Source organism: Aulonocara stuartgranti (assembly GCF_965226115.1).
Source record: "Aulonocara stuartgranti genome assembly, chromosome: 17".
Classification (NCBI taxonomy): Eukaryota; Metazoa; Chordata; class Actinopteri; order Cichliformes; family Cichlidae; genus Aulonocara; species Aulonocara stuartgranti.
The window spans coordinates 9,018,740-9,033,087 of record NC_138953.1 but is presented as its reverse complement, the minus strand read 5'-3'; the positions used below and the strand labels follow the sequence as shown (position 1 = coordinate 9,033,087).

The window sequence follows — 14,348 nt, the reverse complement described above, 5'->3', positions numbered from 1 at the left end:
TTATGTTCTCATCTGTATAATTCAGACACAGAAATATTTCGAGCTTTAAGTCCTGTGAATTTACTGATTATCTGCCATATAAATACAAAGCTGCCTTCCTCTGTAAAGCCTTAAAAGAATCAACCAGAAAACAAAAAAACTATTACACAACCATGACCAACAGGGTTATGAACACTTCATTATCAAGCTACAGAGATTTAATAGCCCCATACTCCTTCACCGAAGCAGTATGCACCATTAAAGTCAGATGTGCCGTGTACCAGTACGCTCACCTATGATTTATTAAAGCATTGATTAATGTAGCTACATCCTAGGCCAAGTAACAATAATGCAAAACATAACCCATAGTGACATCCTGCTTAATTTTGCTGAATTGTATTGTTCATAAACTGCAAGCGTAAAAACAAGGAAATATTAAGGTTTATTTATTTAAACCAGCAAACATAATTTCTTATTAAGTTACACAATTTTATATATTACAAATGAGATCCATTATTCATAGTAATACAGATGTCTTTGCAGTACTGTGAATTATGATTCCACAGAGGGCGTGTTGTGAACACTGGATTAACAATAAAGCTGCAGAAAGAGCGCAAAGGCACCCAAACACTGACGTTTTACTGAAAACAGAGTCAAGACAGACAAAAACACCTTCTTAAAAAGTATTGTCCTTCAAAATCCTTTTAATCACATTTCTGTTCAAACAAATGAGTCCCCGTGTGTTGCCGGTGAATCCCGCCCAAGTAAAGAAAACGACTGATGTTCGTTTCTTTTTTAGCTGTTCAGAGCGGATTATCAGCTTAACACTACCAGCAACTCAATTCCCACTTCGATCTCTCTGCAGCCTCTCAGTCTCATCACACTTTGTTCAATGGTTTTGTTTCTCTTCAAAAAATGTAATACCTACAAAAATAAATGAACCAATGTTATTTGAACAAAGCCAAAGCCTTACAGTACAAGACTGATTTTCAAGCACAGTTCAGATAGATTAATGTGTAGGCATCTGGATGTGTTTGGAACAGAAGTGGTGAATTTAAGAGGAAAATGGTGGAAAAATGTATGCAACATCTCCTAAAAATGACCAAAAGCTATTGATTTAATAAAAGAAAGCTCAGTCAGTTTAAACTGTAATGTTAAAGAGGCAATATTACATTTTTTAAAAGAGTAAGTGTCGCTCATACAGTTAGGTTTATCTCCTCTAAAGGATAAAGCTGCTTCTTACAAATCTCATGAAAAGAAAAAACGGTAATAAGTATACGCATGTAGCCAAAGTCTGACATCGCTCGTTCCCCTGTGCTGCTGAGCTCTGCTAATGCCTCAAAATACACAGAGCTGCATTGTCACACCAGGCGACATGCTCCTTCATTGAACACAAGTGATTTATTTTGATTCAGTCCCACAAACACTCCCCTGGTAGTATAAACACTCACTAGAAGACCAAATGACAGCGTCAATGTTTCCTGTTGTTTTGGTAATGTTCGTTAAAAACAACATCACATAGCTTCATTTGCCATTTGAATTTACATGTAACTTTAAAAGTGTGACCCATTTTCATTTGTGTTTCAGTGGAAACTAACCGACGTTTGGTTACACGGCCACAGAGTGGGTAATGATGAAAGTCAGACAATACATCTGTTTGGTTTTGGTTTCTTCTCAGGATTTATTCGGATTTAACATTTAGGTCCCATGGGTCACCTACCAGTTGCCTCTGGCTGTCCCAAGAGCGAGGCTGAAGAACAGGGAAGGTATTTTCAATGAAAGCCCCCAAACTTTGCGTCTGTATATGAGGTACAGAACAGCAGTCTATGAGTCTTTCACTTCCCTGTGGAGGAATTTTGGCTCACTCTTCTTTGCAGAATTGTTTTTAATTCAGCCTCATTGGCGTGTTTTCCAGCATCAGCGGCCTGTTTAAAGTCTGTTTAAAGTGTTTAAATTCATGCCAAAGCATCTTAATTGGATTTTAGTCCAAACTTTGACTAGGGTTTCAAAACCTTCATTCTTATTAGCCATTCAGAGGTGGACTTGCTGTTATATTTCAGATCATAACAGCACATAACCTGAGTGTGCTTAAGCGTCAGGGGATGAACTGATAGTCAAACATTTTCCATCAGGATTCATAATTTAATCAATTAGGACAAGTTGTCCAGGCCCTGAAGAAGCAAAGCAGCCCTAGACACTGGGCTAGTGTCTAGAGCTAGCTTGTTAGTGGGCTAGTGTCTAGAGCTAGCTTGTTAGTGGGCTAGTGTCTAGGGCTAGCTTGTTAGTGGGCTAGTGTCTAGGGCTAGCTTAGTGTATACTAGGCAGAGTAATTGTATACTTTGTTATACAATGTTTGATTGTTGCTATGATGTTCTTTTTATCAAACGCTGTACTAGTTTTACGGCAGATGTAACAAGACACAAATCTTTTCTGTTGTCAGTCCACAGAGTATTTTCCCCAAAGTCTTGGAGATCAAGATGTTTTTTGAATTTTTGGATTCGATCTTTTTGGTCAGCAGATGTTTTTGCCTCGGAACTCTCCCATGGATGCCATTTTTGTTCATTCTGTTTCTTACTGTTTCTTTAGATTGCAGCACAGTGTGTTGCTTTCTGAGATCTTCAGTTTGTCGGACAGCTTTCAGCAGGTCTGGCAGTAATCAGGCATGGGTGGAGATAGTGACGTTGAAGTCACAACCCTGTATCCCCATACCATGGCTTTTAACTCACTAGGGCTATGGCAGTTGCTTTATTCCTTTAAACTTAACTAGTCAGTATTACTGCACAGGTTTCCATTTTGGCTCTTTGTTTGCATTTACTTTCCATGTAACACTGCTTTTGTCAGTGATGTCTAAAACATCTTCAGCTGTCTAACAGATGTGGTGAACTTAAACTCTGGGAATAATAATGATATATCTCAATTATTGGAGCCACAGCTCAGAAAAAATATAAGAGAAAAAGTGAAAAAGTGAAAACAGGAAATGATTGAAATTTCAGAGACTTCACACTCTTTTGCAGAAGGCTGTATCTTTTAGGTATTTCACCAGTCTCTTTTGGTATCCAATTTCCTGCACTGATGCATCATAGAGGTGTCTGTAGAAGCCAACCTCCTCACAGACTTCTATCTCCAGGTTACAAAAATGTCATTTCTTTTGTGCTTGTAAAACTCTTACACCTAGTATTATTGATCTTCTACAGTATTATAGATAAATTGTTTCAAATAAGCCAGGCTCATGGAATTTTTGTAAGTGGTCTTGATCAATAGAATAGACTATCTGAAGGGTTCCAAAGTTTTTCTTTGTATATTGGTTGCTTTTTCACACATTCTCAGTCCAGTCCTCGCTTATGACCATTTTCACATCAATATTCTTTCAGTTTGTCTTTTGTTTAGCCACTTACCACTGAGTCATGACTTAATCAACCATAAAAAATGCAACTAACAGAAAGAATGAGTAAGTGTCGTCTCTACATATAACAGGCAACTTAGCAAAGAACCAATTTTAAATTAAATTAAATTAGAGACTTTGTTACTTTATTTACTACATTTCAGCCAGTGGTGTTTGAGATTTTGTCAAAATTGATAAAAGCAGTGTGGGACCTCATGACAATGAACAGAAGAAAAAGCAGCCAACATCTAAAGACAAGCTTTGAAGACAATTACAAGAAAGTTTGTCTAGGGTAGTTCAGACTATGCTGATGAATAAAAGTGGTTGTACCAAATACTGAGTTTCAAGCTCATTAGAAATGTAGTAATTTTGGTGTATTTACTATATTTCTAGGTATTTTTTGCAAATTTTAATAACTGGCTGCACTTACTTCCCATTTTCCTAGCAGAATGCACAGTTGGTTTGTGATGGTTATAATCACACACACACCAAATATTACACTTTTTTATCACACACAAATGGACATTACTTATCCAGAGTAATTACTGTTTAGAAAAACTGAATTCAGCACGTCCTGCATACAGTATAGCAGAATTCTTTCTTGGTAAAGTCAAAATCATCAGCTCTTCTAATCACTCCTCACCACTTTCCAAATACCTAAACACCAACTGGATTGGACTCTAACAGTAAGGTTTGCTCTTATTTTACATACACTATGCAGATAATCAGTCGACCACCTCCAACAGGTGTCCATGTGGGACTTGTGTGGTTGGGTAGAAACTGCAAGAATTAAATTCTGTTTTTATCAGGTTGTCTTTGCATGTGGGCACATTTGCATGCGTGTTTGTACATATCCAATTCTGTGTAACACTGTGTAAAATATAAATAAAAAAACAGAATGATGGTTTGCAAATGGTTTGCAAATCTCATTAACCCATATTTTATTCAAAACATAACACAGAAAACATTTTGAAAAACTGTGTAAAGTGAAAAACATAATTTTAAGAAAAATCCCATTTGAGGTCATTTTGAATTTGATGGCAGCATCCTCTTTTAAATTCAGCCTGAGGAGACCAGCTCCTGGAATTGTGGGAAAGGAACAGTGTCATCCCATATGGAAAAGATATATATAAATCTTATAAAGTTTGTATCTGTCTTGTGTGAAACTTGTATGAAAAGCATATAAGAGCGAAAACAGATATAAGATCCCTTGAAAGATTATATAATGAAACTTGTATGTTTTGGATACTTACTAAAACAATATATGAAAGTAATGAGAAAGTGGCCACTTTCATGAGTAATCACATATAAGTTTTTACTATTTCTTTTCCATATGGGATGTTTTTGTCTGATATTGTATTCTAGCAGCTAACAGTTGTGACTACTTCTCAACAACATCTGTAGTACAACTTTACAGCGTGAGCCATTATTCTGAAGTTGTTCCATCTGCCCACCTTTGCTGCTGAGAAATTCTGCCTCTCTAAGTTGCTTTTCTTAAATCTCCACTCCTGTTGCTGAGCTATTGTCAGCTGTTTCTTTTTAGTTTAACTTGCCCTTCTGGCCTTTTGAGACTTTTGAGATGCGTTGTTGCCATCAAATTAAAATCGAGACAATATTTTTTCTTAACAAAGTGGCTAATCTTGATAACCTTAAATTAACCCTGACTTATTTTAATCTAAAAATCCCATGTTCTCACTTTAAATGTTCCTCAGGTTTCTTAAACTTTTTGAAAAAAAAGTCAACTTTTGCTCCTCACCTATAAATAACTGGCTGTTTAGCTGAAGATGCATGAGTCCATCAGTGGGAGCTTCGTGGGTGGCGGCGGGGAAATTATCGACACGCAGCGATGCTTCCTTCACATTTCGCTCAGCTTGCACTCTGTGCCATCGGCTGTCATTCAACGGGAGGCTTGTCTTCACTCGTACATCCAGTGGCCCATTCCCCACATCGAAGGAGAAGACAACCTCCGTAGAAGCTGAAGAGGATTATTCACAGATAAAAAGATCATATAAAAGCCTTAAAAACAAACATTAGGTGAAGAAGCCACATCAGCAGACCACATCTGATTCATGGAAATCTTGATTGAAAATGATCAAAGGGGTGCTTATTTTCACTGCAAACCACGATACTCCAAAGAATCAGTCCATAATCACACTGTGTCCAAAGCTGATGACACTCTTGAAGTTAAGGCTTAAGAAGTTAAGAGGTTTATCATTGATCATTTATTTATGGATGACAAAAACTGCACAAAATGTAGAGCCAGTGTATGATAAGTGCCAGTGCCAGACCATGCTTCATTTCCGGTCTGATACGCCCTTACTGTCATCTTCTCATTGTTGGCTGTCCAGTAGAGGCAAAGCTGGTAGTAGTTGGAGCGGGAGGATGAAGCTCTGGCTTAAATCAGTATAAAGCACATGATAGTGTACGTATATTCAAATCTAAAGCTAATGTAGATCAGATGGTGCCAGAGTCGTCTGATAATGCTGTAGCTGGAAAAATGAACTGAAGAGCACATGCATGCTATGTTTTTTTTAAATTAAATTATAGCCAAATCAAATAATTACACTAATTTCAAACTGTATTAGTTAAGCATGTGGGCAGAGTAGAATGACTGCAAGGAGTCAGATTCTTGCTTTGTATTCAAAAAGAGGAAAGAAAGAAAAATCCAAACACAGTTGAGAAAACAAGCTTTGACTTGCAAGAAAGCTCTTTTTTCACTCATGTTTTTCTATTAGCAGCTAAAGTGTATCAGACTCTTTTGTGGCTTTTTTCAGTGATATTTTTAATAGACTTCTTTCTCCCTGCAGTCTGGCTGCAGAATGCGCCGTCTTTCAGCAAACCCATTAGTCAGTCATGTTCGTCCATCATCATATGTTGGCAGAAGTGTGAAGTGACTTCCTCCCACCGGCCCATCTGTTGGCAGCATGGACAGACAGCTGGACGCAGATCTGAGATGATTTAGAGGCAGGAAAAAAAGACTCACATCTGTTTGTTCCTGTGTGTGTCTGTGTGTGGGAAATTGCATGTGTGCTGAGACTGTTACAACCAAGCCTAATTTGAAATCAAAAGTAATGATAATTCTAATGTTCAGTAATACATTTCTAGGCTCACTGGGAATCACTCTGTAATCTAATTTTAATTTTCAGATTTTTTTTATTCAGTTGGGTGGAAAAATATTGCAATTACAGGCCAATTAGTTGGAACTTCCTGATATATACAGATATTTTTTTAGCCAGCTCTTGTACTGTAATAGGCTTTTGAGGAACTGCTGCTGTGATTTTTGTTATTTGCCTTGACTGGACTGTCAACTGCAAGAAGATCAACAAAAACATGGGACAATGTAATCATCATAATTGGCAGCCTGTAGTTTGCATGCGGCTACTGACTTCTATGCACATGTTTGCTCTATAAAGAGCTGAGCAGTAGTACGACCTGAAAACCTTTGACACAAACTGGAAAATACAGCAGACTGTCGCAATCTTCTTGCAACCAATTTAAGGAGGATTCAAGTCGACTTATTTTCCCTAGCGAGTTGCAGTTGCCAGGGAGTCACTCAGCAGTCTGTAGGCATCTGTGGCTAGAGGCTGAAGTTAGCAGTGTCTGAACAAATAAAAACATTCGTAAACACTGAGAAACTCTTCCCCTCTGCCAAGTTAACGTGAAACAAACTGCACAGTTAATCTCAAAATAGAAGCAGAAATGCAATAATCCCTCTTATAAACTGTCATTATCAGTTATTTAGAATAAATCAAGAAAGCATTGAGCATTCGATAACAATTATCCAGGACATTAAGTTCTCACTTACAGCTGAGTTCTATCCTGATAAAGTCCTTGATGCCCAAATTCTCCAGGAAAACCCCAGAGGACGATGTCGTTTTAAACAGGAAAGAGATGTCTGCATTCAACTCTCCCTGAAAGGTTGGGAAGTGAAGGTAGGATGTTTCCTTATCAAAAAATGCAGCATTCCAGAAGTTCTCTGCAAAGAAAAAGAAAATCACTTCTTAAATGTGTCATACCATATCTTTATGTTTGCTCATAAAAAAGGGATGTAAAACTTTCTTATAAAAACTTGATATATCACTTTGGAACAAAGCTTATTAAAAGAAAACTCATTATGATGGCTATATAATGAAAATCGCATGGTAAACAAATGAACCAACTGTTCAGCTAATTAACTAAGAATAAAGGCATAACTCCAGCTATGCTATCTCATTTAGGCTGATTTATCAGTAAGCCATTTATTTATGTAGTCATTAAACTAAGTGGTAAAATTAGAAGCAATTAACACAAGGTAAAATCTATCACTTACATTAGTTTGTTATATATCTTTGTGTTAGTTGTTATTAAAGAGTAAAAATAAAGTCATATTTTAGCTACTAATTAGCTTGTGCAGACTCTTTTCCCATTAACAAGTTAAATGGTGGGTGATTGGATACACTAATTACTTGAATTCTCTTCACTCTGTGGTTGAATAAAACCTACTTCTTGAGTACTCCATCAAAACATCATCAATATGTATGATATTCACATGGAGAGAACTGAGGTCTCAATATTTAACATCATCCCCCATTGTGCTAAACCATAACCAATTTAAATGGATTTACTGTCTCCATGACAACGTAGCGGTCCGACCCTATAGGCAGCCTCTGACCCAGGCCGATGGATGTCTCCCAGCACCAGAGACCTTACTGGGAGGGTCTCCTTATGGGTAAGCAGGCCTGAGTCCTCAGTCCTGAGGTACAAGAGGGGACAGAGGAGGAGGGTTGCATAAAAGGCAAAGAAATGCAAGAAAGAATAGGAAGAGAGTGTGGAAGGTGAGAAAGCATTGGTATTAGAAAGCTGAATAATCATGCATGCAAAGCAAAGGTAAAACTTGTCACCATTAAAACTCAAACAAAACTGTGTCTGAAAAAATAGGACAGGCCGTATTTAGATTAGTAACTCCTCATTTCTCGACTGCGCTTGTCTGCTCTCAGAGGCTCACTGGTGAATGTTGAGAAAAGCTGACACAACATGTCTGAAACAATGTCTTGTGAAAACCGTCTCTGAACGAACGCAGGTCGAGTGATTAATCTGTAAATTCACCACACGAGCTCGGCTCTGTGGCGCTTCAAATTCCAGCAGTCTGCTTTGTTGCTGTGAAATGTAGTCAAAAAATAAATCTGGGACTTTAGGCAGCATCCAGCGCCCGTGTATCTGATGGGATATTGATGGCAGGAGAAGAGTCTATAAAAATAGAGTTCCCCAGTACAGATTTAGGCTAAGAGATAATAGAATGAAGGACCTTTGGCTATGCAGGCACCAACAGGATTGGTTACAACAGGGGTGTCAAACTCAAATACACAGTGGGCCAAAATTCAAAACTGGAACAAAGTCGCAGGCTGACGTTAATATTTATTGAAATATATTTATTCCTCCAGATTTAAGAATGAATCTTTTCTTATGGACTAAAACACATTTTGCTGAAAAACTGAATATGGAACAAGCAAAGCTTAATACTAAACAATATATATATTAGCTGTATAATACCAGTAGGCCAGCTCTAATAGTAATTTGGTATGGCTTCGCGGGCCAAATGTAATTAGGCTGCGGGCCAAATTTGGCCCGCGGGCCAGAGTTTGACACCTATGGGTTACAACATGGGTCTAACTGCAGAACTGGTCACAGGATTGGAGAAGGTGACCTAAATACAGAATTGCTTACAGGATGGATAAAAGGATTTGAATAAAAAAGGAGTGGATAACAAAAAGGAAGAGACATTTAAATATCTTGGGATTTGTTGTTTTATGGCTCTTTGCTGTTCAGTGTGGCAGGATGTCATGGGAAGCAACCAAATCAGTTTGTAAAAGAATCTCAGAGACATGCATGTGTTTTCAAAATGGAGTGACACACTCTGCCTGCTTTCCATGATATGGTAACAAAAGCTATTTTCTTTTACAACACAAAGAATCAAAAACCCAGATTTAAATAGAACTTACAGCCTGGAGTGATACCATAATAGTTCACATTTGCAGTTCCAAAGTACAGTACCATTGGTCGTAGTCGGCATCACAGTTGCAGTCGTGACTTGGATCCAGACAGCTGTCCTGCAGACTGCAACCACACTGCTGGGTACCGGTCAGGGCTCCACCCCAAGATGTTTGGCTCTGACCTGGTCCGGCGCCTCCCACCCACCAGCTGAAAGGAGCACCCTCTTGAGCACACACACGCACACACACACACACACACACACACACACATAGATAAAGACGTGATTAATCATTAATTTATTTTTCACTACAGGGAAGAGTTAGACTGCAAATGCAATCAATTTTTCAGTCATTTTGAAATGGTATGAAGACGGTGATTCCTATAAAGATAATGATAGCGTGGAAGGGAAACATCCCCAGTAGAGAATTTATCATTCATCTGTTTTCATTTGTTTATTTTTTATCATTTCATTTTTATCTTTGGCACAGTGATTAGCACTCAGTCAGTCAGTGCAGTCAGTGGTGATTCTACTGGTGATTCTAAATTGGCCATAGGTGTGAATGTGTCCAGGGTGTACCACGCCTCTCGCCCTATGTTAGAAGAGAATCGATGGATGGATAGATGGATAGTTAAATCTTTATTATAAAATCAAACAAATCCACTTAACTTGTGTTGCAAAATCAGTAACAAATGTGCAGCAGTATTGTAATATGATTTCTAATTTCTTACTAAATTAAATACATCAGCAGTTCACACCACCTCCCTTCTTCTGAATATCTTATGTTAAAAAGTTGATAAATTTAACACATAATAACTAACAACTATTTCTCCAGATGTTACCAAGTGTGTTGGAGAGGCGGGACTTCCTGCAGTGATAGGACAGTTCCTGCTCGCAGTGCTCTGATTGGCTGATGACAGCCACTAATTGCTCCTCTTCAGAGGAATAGTCAAAGTAGGCAAAATGTTGATTTCGCTCAGCGGAGGACTGAACTCTGGTCAGCTCTGTGTTATTGTGCTGAATCACCATCCACGTCTTATCCTCTGGTGGAGAGACAGGCAGGGTGGAAAGACCAAGAGAAGGTGTGAACATAGTTACGCTGGCAGCCAAACAATCTTTCAAACTAAAGAAACAAACAAAAACAATGCACATTTTCTTTAAAAGGAAACAGAATACGTTTGTGTACCATACCTGTCATGTTACAATAAATCAGCTGGGGTTTGATTGGTCCGCTGCCATCCACGTCTATATAGTAATGCCCTGACATGTTGCCTTTGTGTTTGTATGCCTCACATGACTGTTCATATATTGCTGAGGAAAAGAACACAATAAAAAACGTAAACTTTAATAAACTGGATCAACACTTATTGATTTCTTAGCTATGCTTGGGACCATTAAACCATAACATGCATCCTAATAAATGGCAGGCAGACGTGGGCGATACAGTCAAACTGAATTCACATGATGTAACCTTTTTATTATTTCTAATATTGGCAATTGAATGATACAAATTTCAAACAACAAATACATTCTTGTTTATTTGTTGTATCTACATAAAGAGCCAACACTACCAGTTAATACATTATGTGTCACATCACATATAAATAACTCACTTGCTTTATGGCTCAGTCACACTAGAGTAAAAATAAGACTTCAGCTTATGAAAAACATTTTATTGTGGGGGATTGCTTTCACTTTTTTGCATACAACAGCCATTTTCAAAATGTTCTGTTAAAAACATTCTACTGCAAGGCGATTGCACAGATTTGCAACAGACATTAAATTCATAAATCCATATTGATTGCCAAAATGTTGCAATTAATCTGAGTCACTCTGATATCCACTGATATCTTTGCAATAGAACTTAAATCAACTGGTTACCAATTCAATGCATTCTGGTTATGTTCCTATAAGAAAGCAAGGTTGTCAAACTCCTATGCCAGTACTTTTCTGTGCAGGAAGTAGGTTCACTATTTGTGGGGACTTTTTAAATTTAAATTTCTGTTCCAGACCTGTGAGGTTCTGGCAGGATTCTAAATATGGAGACAGTAAAATAGTTGTATTTCTTTTTAATTGAATTTCTGTGTATGTAGATGGCAACGGATTTGCGGCTTTCGGATTTATCACAAATAGATTGGATGTAATTGTCAAATTGACCCCATGTAATTGCATATTGATAGCAACATCTCAGCATCTAAAGTTGCTTTAAAGACAGTGATTGACTGTAAATGGCTGCATATCTGACTTTGAAAGAAAGATTTCAAAGGCAATGAAATTAAATGTTCATCAAACACAGTCCCAATAATTTTCCCTAGTGTGACTGTAGTTACATAGACACCAGTTACATGGGCAAGTCATCTATGCAATTGTTTGCTGAAGATTTCCAGCAGTTGCAAGATAAAAGTGGTCATAACTTCCCTGTGGTTTCGTTGCTAGCAGTAGTTTGCAAGAAAGATGCTCATTTGTCTGCAAACACTCAGCAACTACTTGCTGACTAGTAGTGAAACTGTGAAAGGTGCACCGCAACCTGGAACTAGAAAGTGTTCGCCTTCAAATGATATATGACAAGTTTTTAAAATTCAGTAGTGAGGCAGAGCTTTTACTTTCAAGGCTAATGTTCTCCATTTCCAGTTTTTCAAGTCTCATTACTGTTCTACTTATCACTGCTACACATTTCTTGCTCTCAACCGGTCATCACCAAGGAGTCACTGACTGTTTTCAGTATAAAAGTCAAGCAGACTACATGCCCACCAGTACATATGTACATGTATACCCAGAGTATGTGCATAAAAAATTCATGGAAACATGAGAAGATTAGTGATTTTAAAATAATTAAAAACATCTATCAATTAAAATTTGTGTCCATCAATTAAAATTGTAACAATAAAACTGGTAATTGTGCGGGAAAAAAATTAGATGAAAGCAAATTATATAAAGCCCTACGATTACATAATGCTTGTTGCGGAGAATACACACACACACACATCCACAAGGGAATATGTCTGAGTCCATCTATGAGCAGCAACAGCCACGTCAATGCTTGTTTAACTTTCCCCAAGACACTGCCCTGATACAGTTCAAGAAAGGTTTTGACCCAAATTCAACTACCATAGCTGCATGCGTGTGTGCGTGTGTGTGTGTGTGTGTGTGCGAGAGAGAGAGAGACCTGGCCCTAATCCAGCTCAGAGCTGTTCACACCACCAGCGTGTAGAAGGATTCAATTAATGCTCAGCGGTACAAGCAAAGCAAAAAATCAGTTTAATTTCTAATCTGACTCACCTAAAATACTGTAGGCACTCTCTCAGTTGCCTTGAGACTTACTCTCCTTTTTTTGACATGCTTGCTATGTGCCTCCCATTTACTCCTATTCTAACCGCCTCTTTATATTTCTTTTTCCAATCATCGTCGTATCTTTCTTGATTTCTCCCTTAGTTTTTTTCTAACGCATTTAAGGCCGACAATTAAATTAAGTGATTTATTCTGAATGTTTGATTGCAGTTCATATGTGGGGACCCATATCCCATATAACAATTTTAAAAACTTTTTGAGGAGAAAACATTTTCATACATAAGAGTGTACATTATTTTTAATATCTGGAAAACTCATACATTTAAAAATCAAACTATTAAGGAAGCAGGAAGAAGTCACAGTCGGATATTGACGCTGCGCTTGATGCGCGCTCTTTGAAGTGAGAAGTGGGAGAAAACTGTGGCTTTCATCTGCAGCAGGATGCCATCCCTTTGTTCTTTGTTCAGCTTTTCCTCGGTGGATAAAATGACACTTTATTTCTGCATTATGTATTACCAACCGGGCTATTTCTGTTAAGAAGCAGCATATCAAATTTGGGGCAAAGTTATTCACAAGTCTCCACAGGCCTGCAGGTAAAGTGTAACTTTCAATGAAAACCAACCACAGCTTTTTAGGCTTTTTGTTTTTTTCTTTTTTACTAAAAGCATGTTTAACTTAATTCTAAAGTACCTAATGCAATCGGGAGAAGCTATTTAGAGCACCTTTCATCCCTCGCTGCACTGGATATGGTTTAAGTATAAACTGATATCACATATAAAAAATTTACCAGTTCAGGCACGTTTTTTAATCCGATAACTTCTCTGCAAGAGAACCTTATTCATTATTCATTATGAAATGTACATATTATGTATTTTTTATGCTGGATGGGTGTTTGATTTCAGCGTGAACCTCTGGCTGATTGTGTCCACTGGGAGTGAAATCCAGTCTGTCAAACTTCAAACACACACCTTCACGTGACATTAATACATACATATATTCAAACTGAACAAATACACCAAGCGAAGATGAGAGATAGTGGGATATCTGCAGGTGTCAAAAAATAAAAAATACGACCTTTTAAGACTTTTGAATAGAAGTCCAATTTACTCAGCATAATGAAGTACCACCAATCCCACTGATCTATTTCCATTTGAACATGGCTAATTAAAGTTCTGAAACAATGGCCTGAGAAGAAAAAGAGGGAAGTGAAATATCTATTGGAGGGCATGTGGCCTCTATTTTATTAAGTAAATAGTACAAAGTCCTAAATATTAACCTTTTCTTGTAGGAAATAACTAAACACGCATGTATGAGCAGCCTTCTACTGTTTTTGCTGTAAAAGTTATTAACAAAAAACAGACAAAAAGACATCGTCTGCACTCCAAAGCCATGCTGAGAGAGCTGGTGGCTAGTTGATGAGTATAGAGGAGCAACACAAGAGAGCAAGGGTTGGACTTACATTTACTTATATTTCTGCTCAATGTGTAAATACACAAATCTGTGTCACGTAATAATAAATGAAAAGTTAAAGGGAAAAAAATGTCACTACTTTTTCCTAGATAAATTTTAGGCTTCAGGCATTTTAAAGAGCTTCAGATGAAACTGGTTGCTTACAGCTGTGGCAGGTGGCTCCCCTGTAGCCACTGTTGGAGCAGTTACAGTGAAAGGTGCTCCACGATTGAGTACATATTCCTCCATGTTCGCAGTGACTGGGGGAACACCTTGAAGAAT

General features: G+C 37.8%; 1 protein-coding gene across 2 annotated transcripts in view; it reads right to left on the bottom strand.

Moving 5' to 3' along the window:
• The window catches only part of LOC309691999 (contactin-associated protein-like 4), a 125,382-nt gene that overhangs the window by 20,964 nt on the left and 90,070 nt on the right, over positions 1-14,348 (bottom strand). For both annotated transcript variants that reach the window (XM_082510100.1, XM_082510099.1), the window contains exons 11-17: positions 14,232-14,338; positions 10,521-10,640; positions 10,172-10,372; positions 9,392-9,554; positions 7,966-8,093; positions 7,167-7,337; positions 5,118-5,336 (exon numbers count right to left, since the gene is read on the bottom strand). In XM_082510100.1, coding sequence (XP_082366226.1) covers positions 5,118-5,336; positions 7,167-7,337; positions 7,966-8,093; positions 9,392-9,554; positions 10,172-10,372; positions 10,521-10,640; positions 14,232-14,338 — 1,109 coding nt within the window. The remainder of the gene's footprint in view (positions 1-5,117; positions 5,337-7,166; positions 7,338-7,965; positions 8,094-9,391; positions 9,555-10,171; positions 10,373-10,520; positions 10,641-14,231; positions 14,339-14,348) is intronic.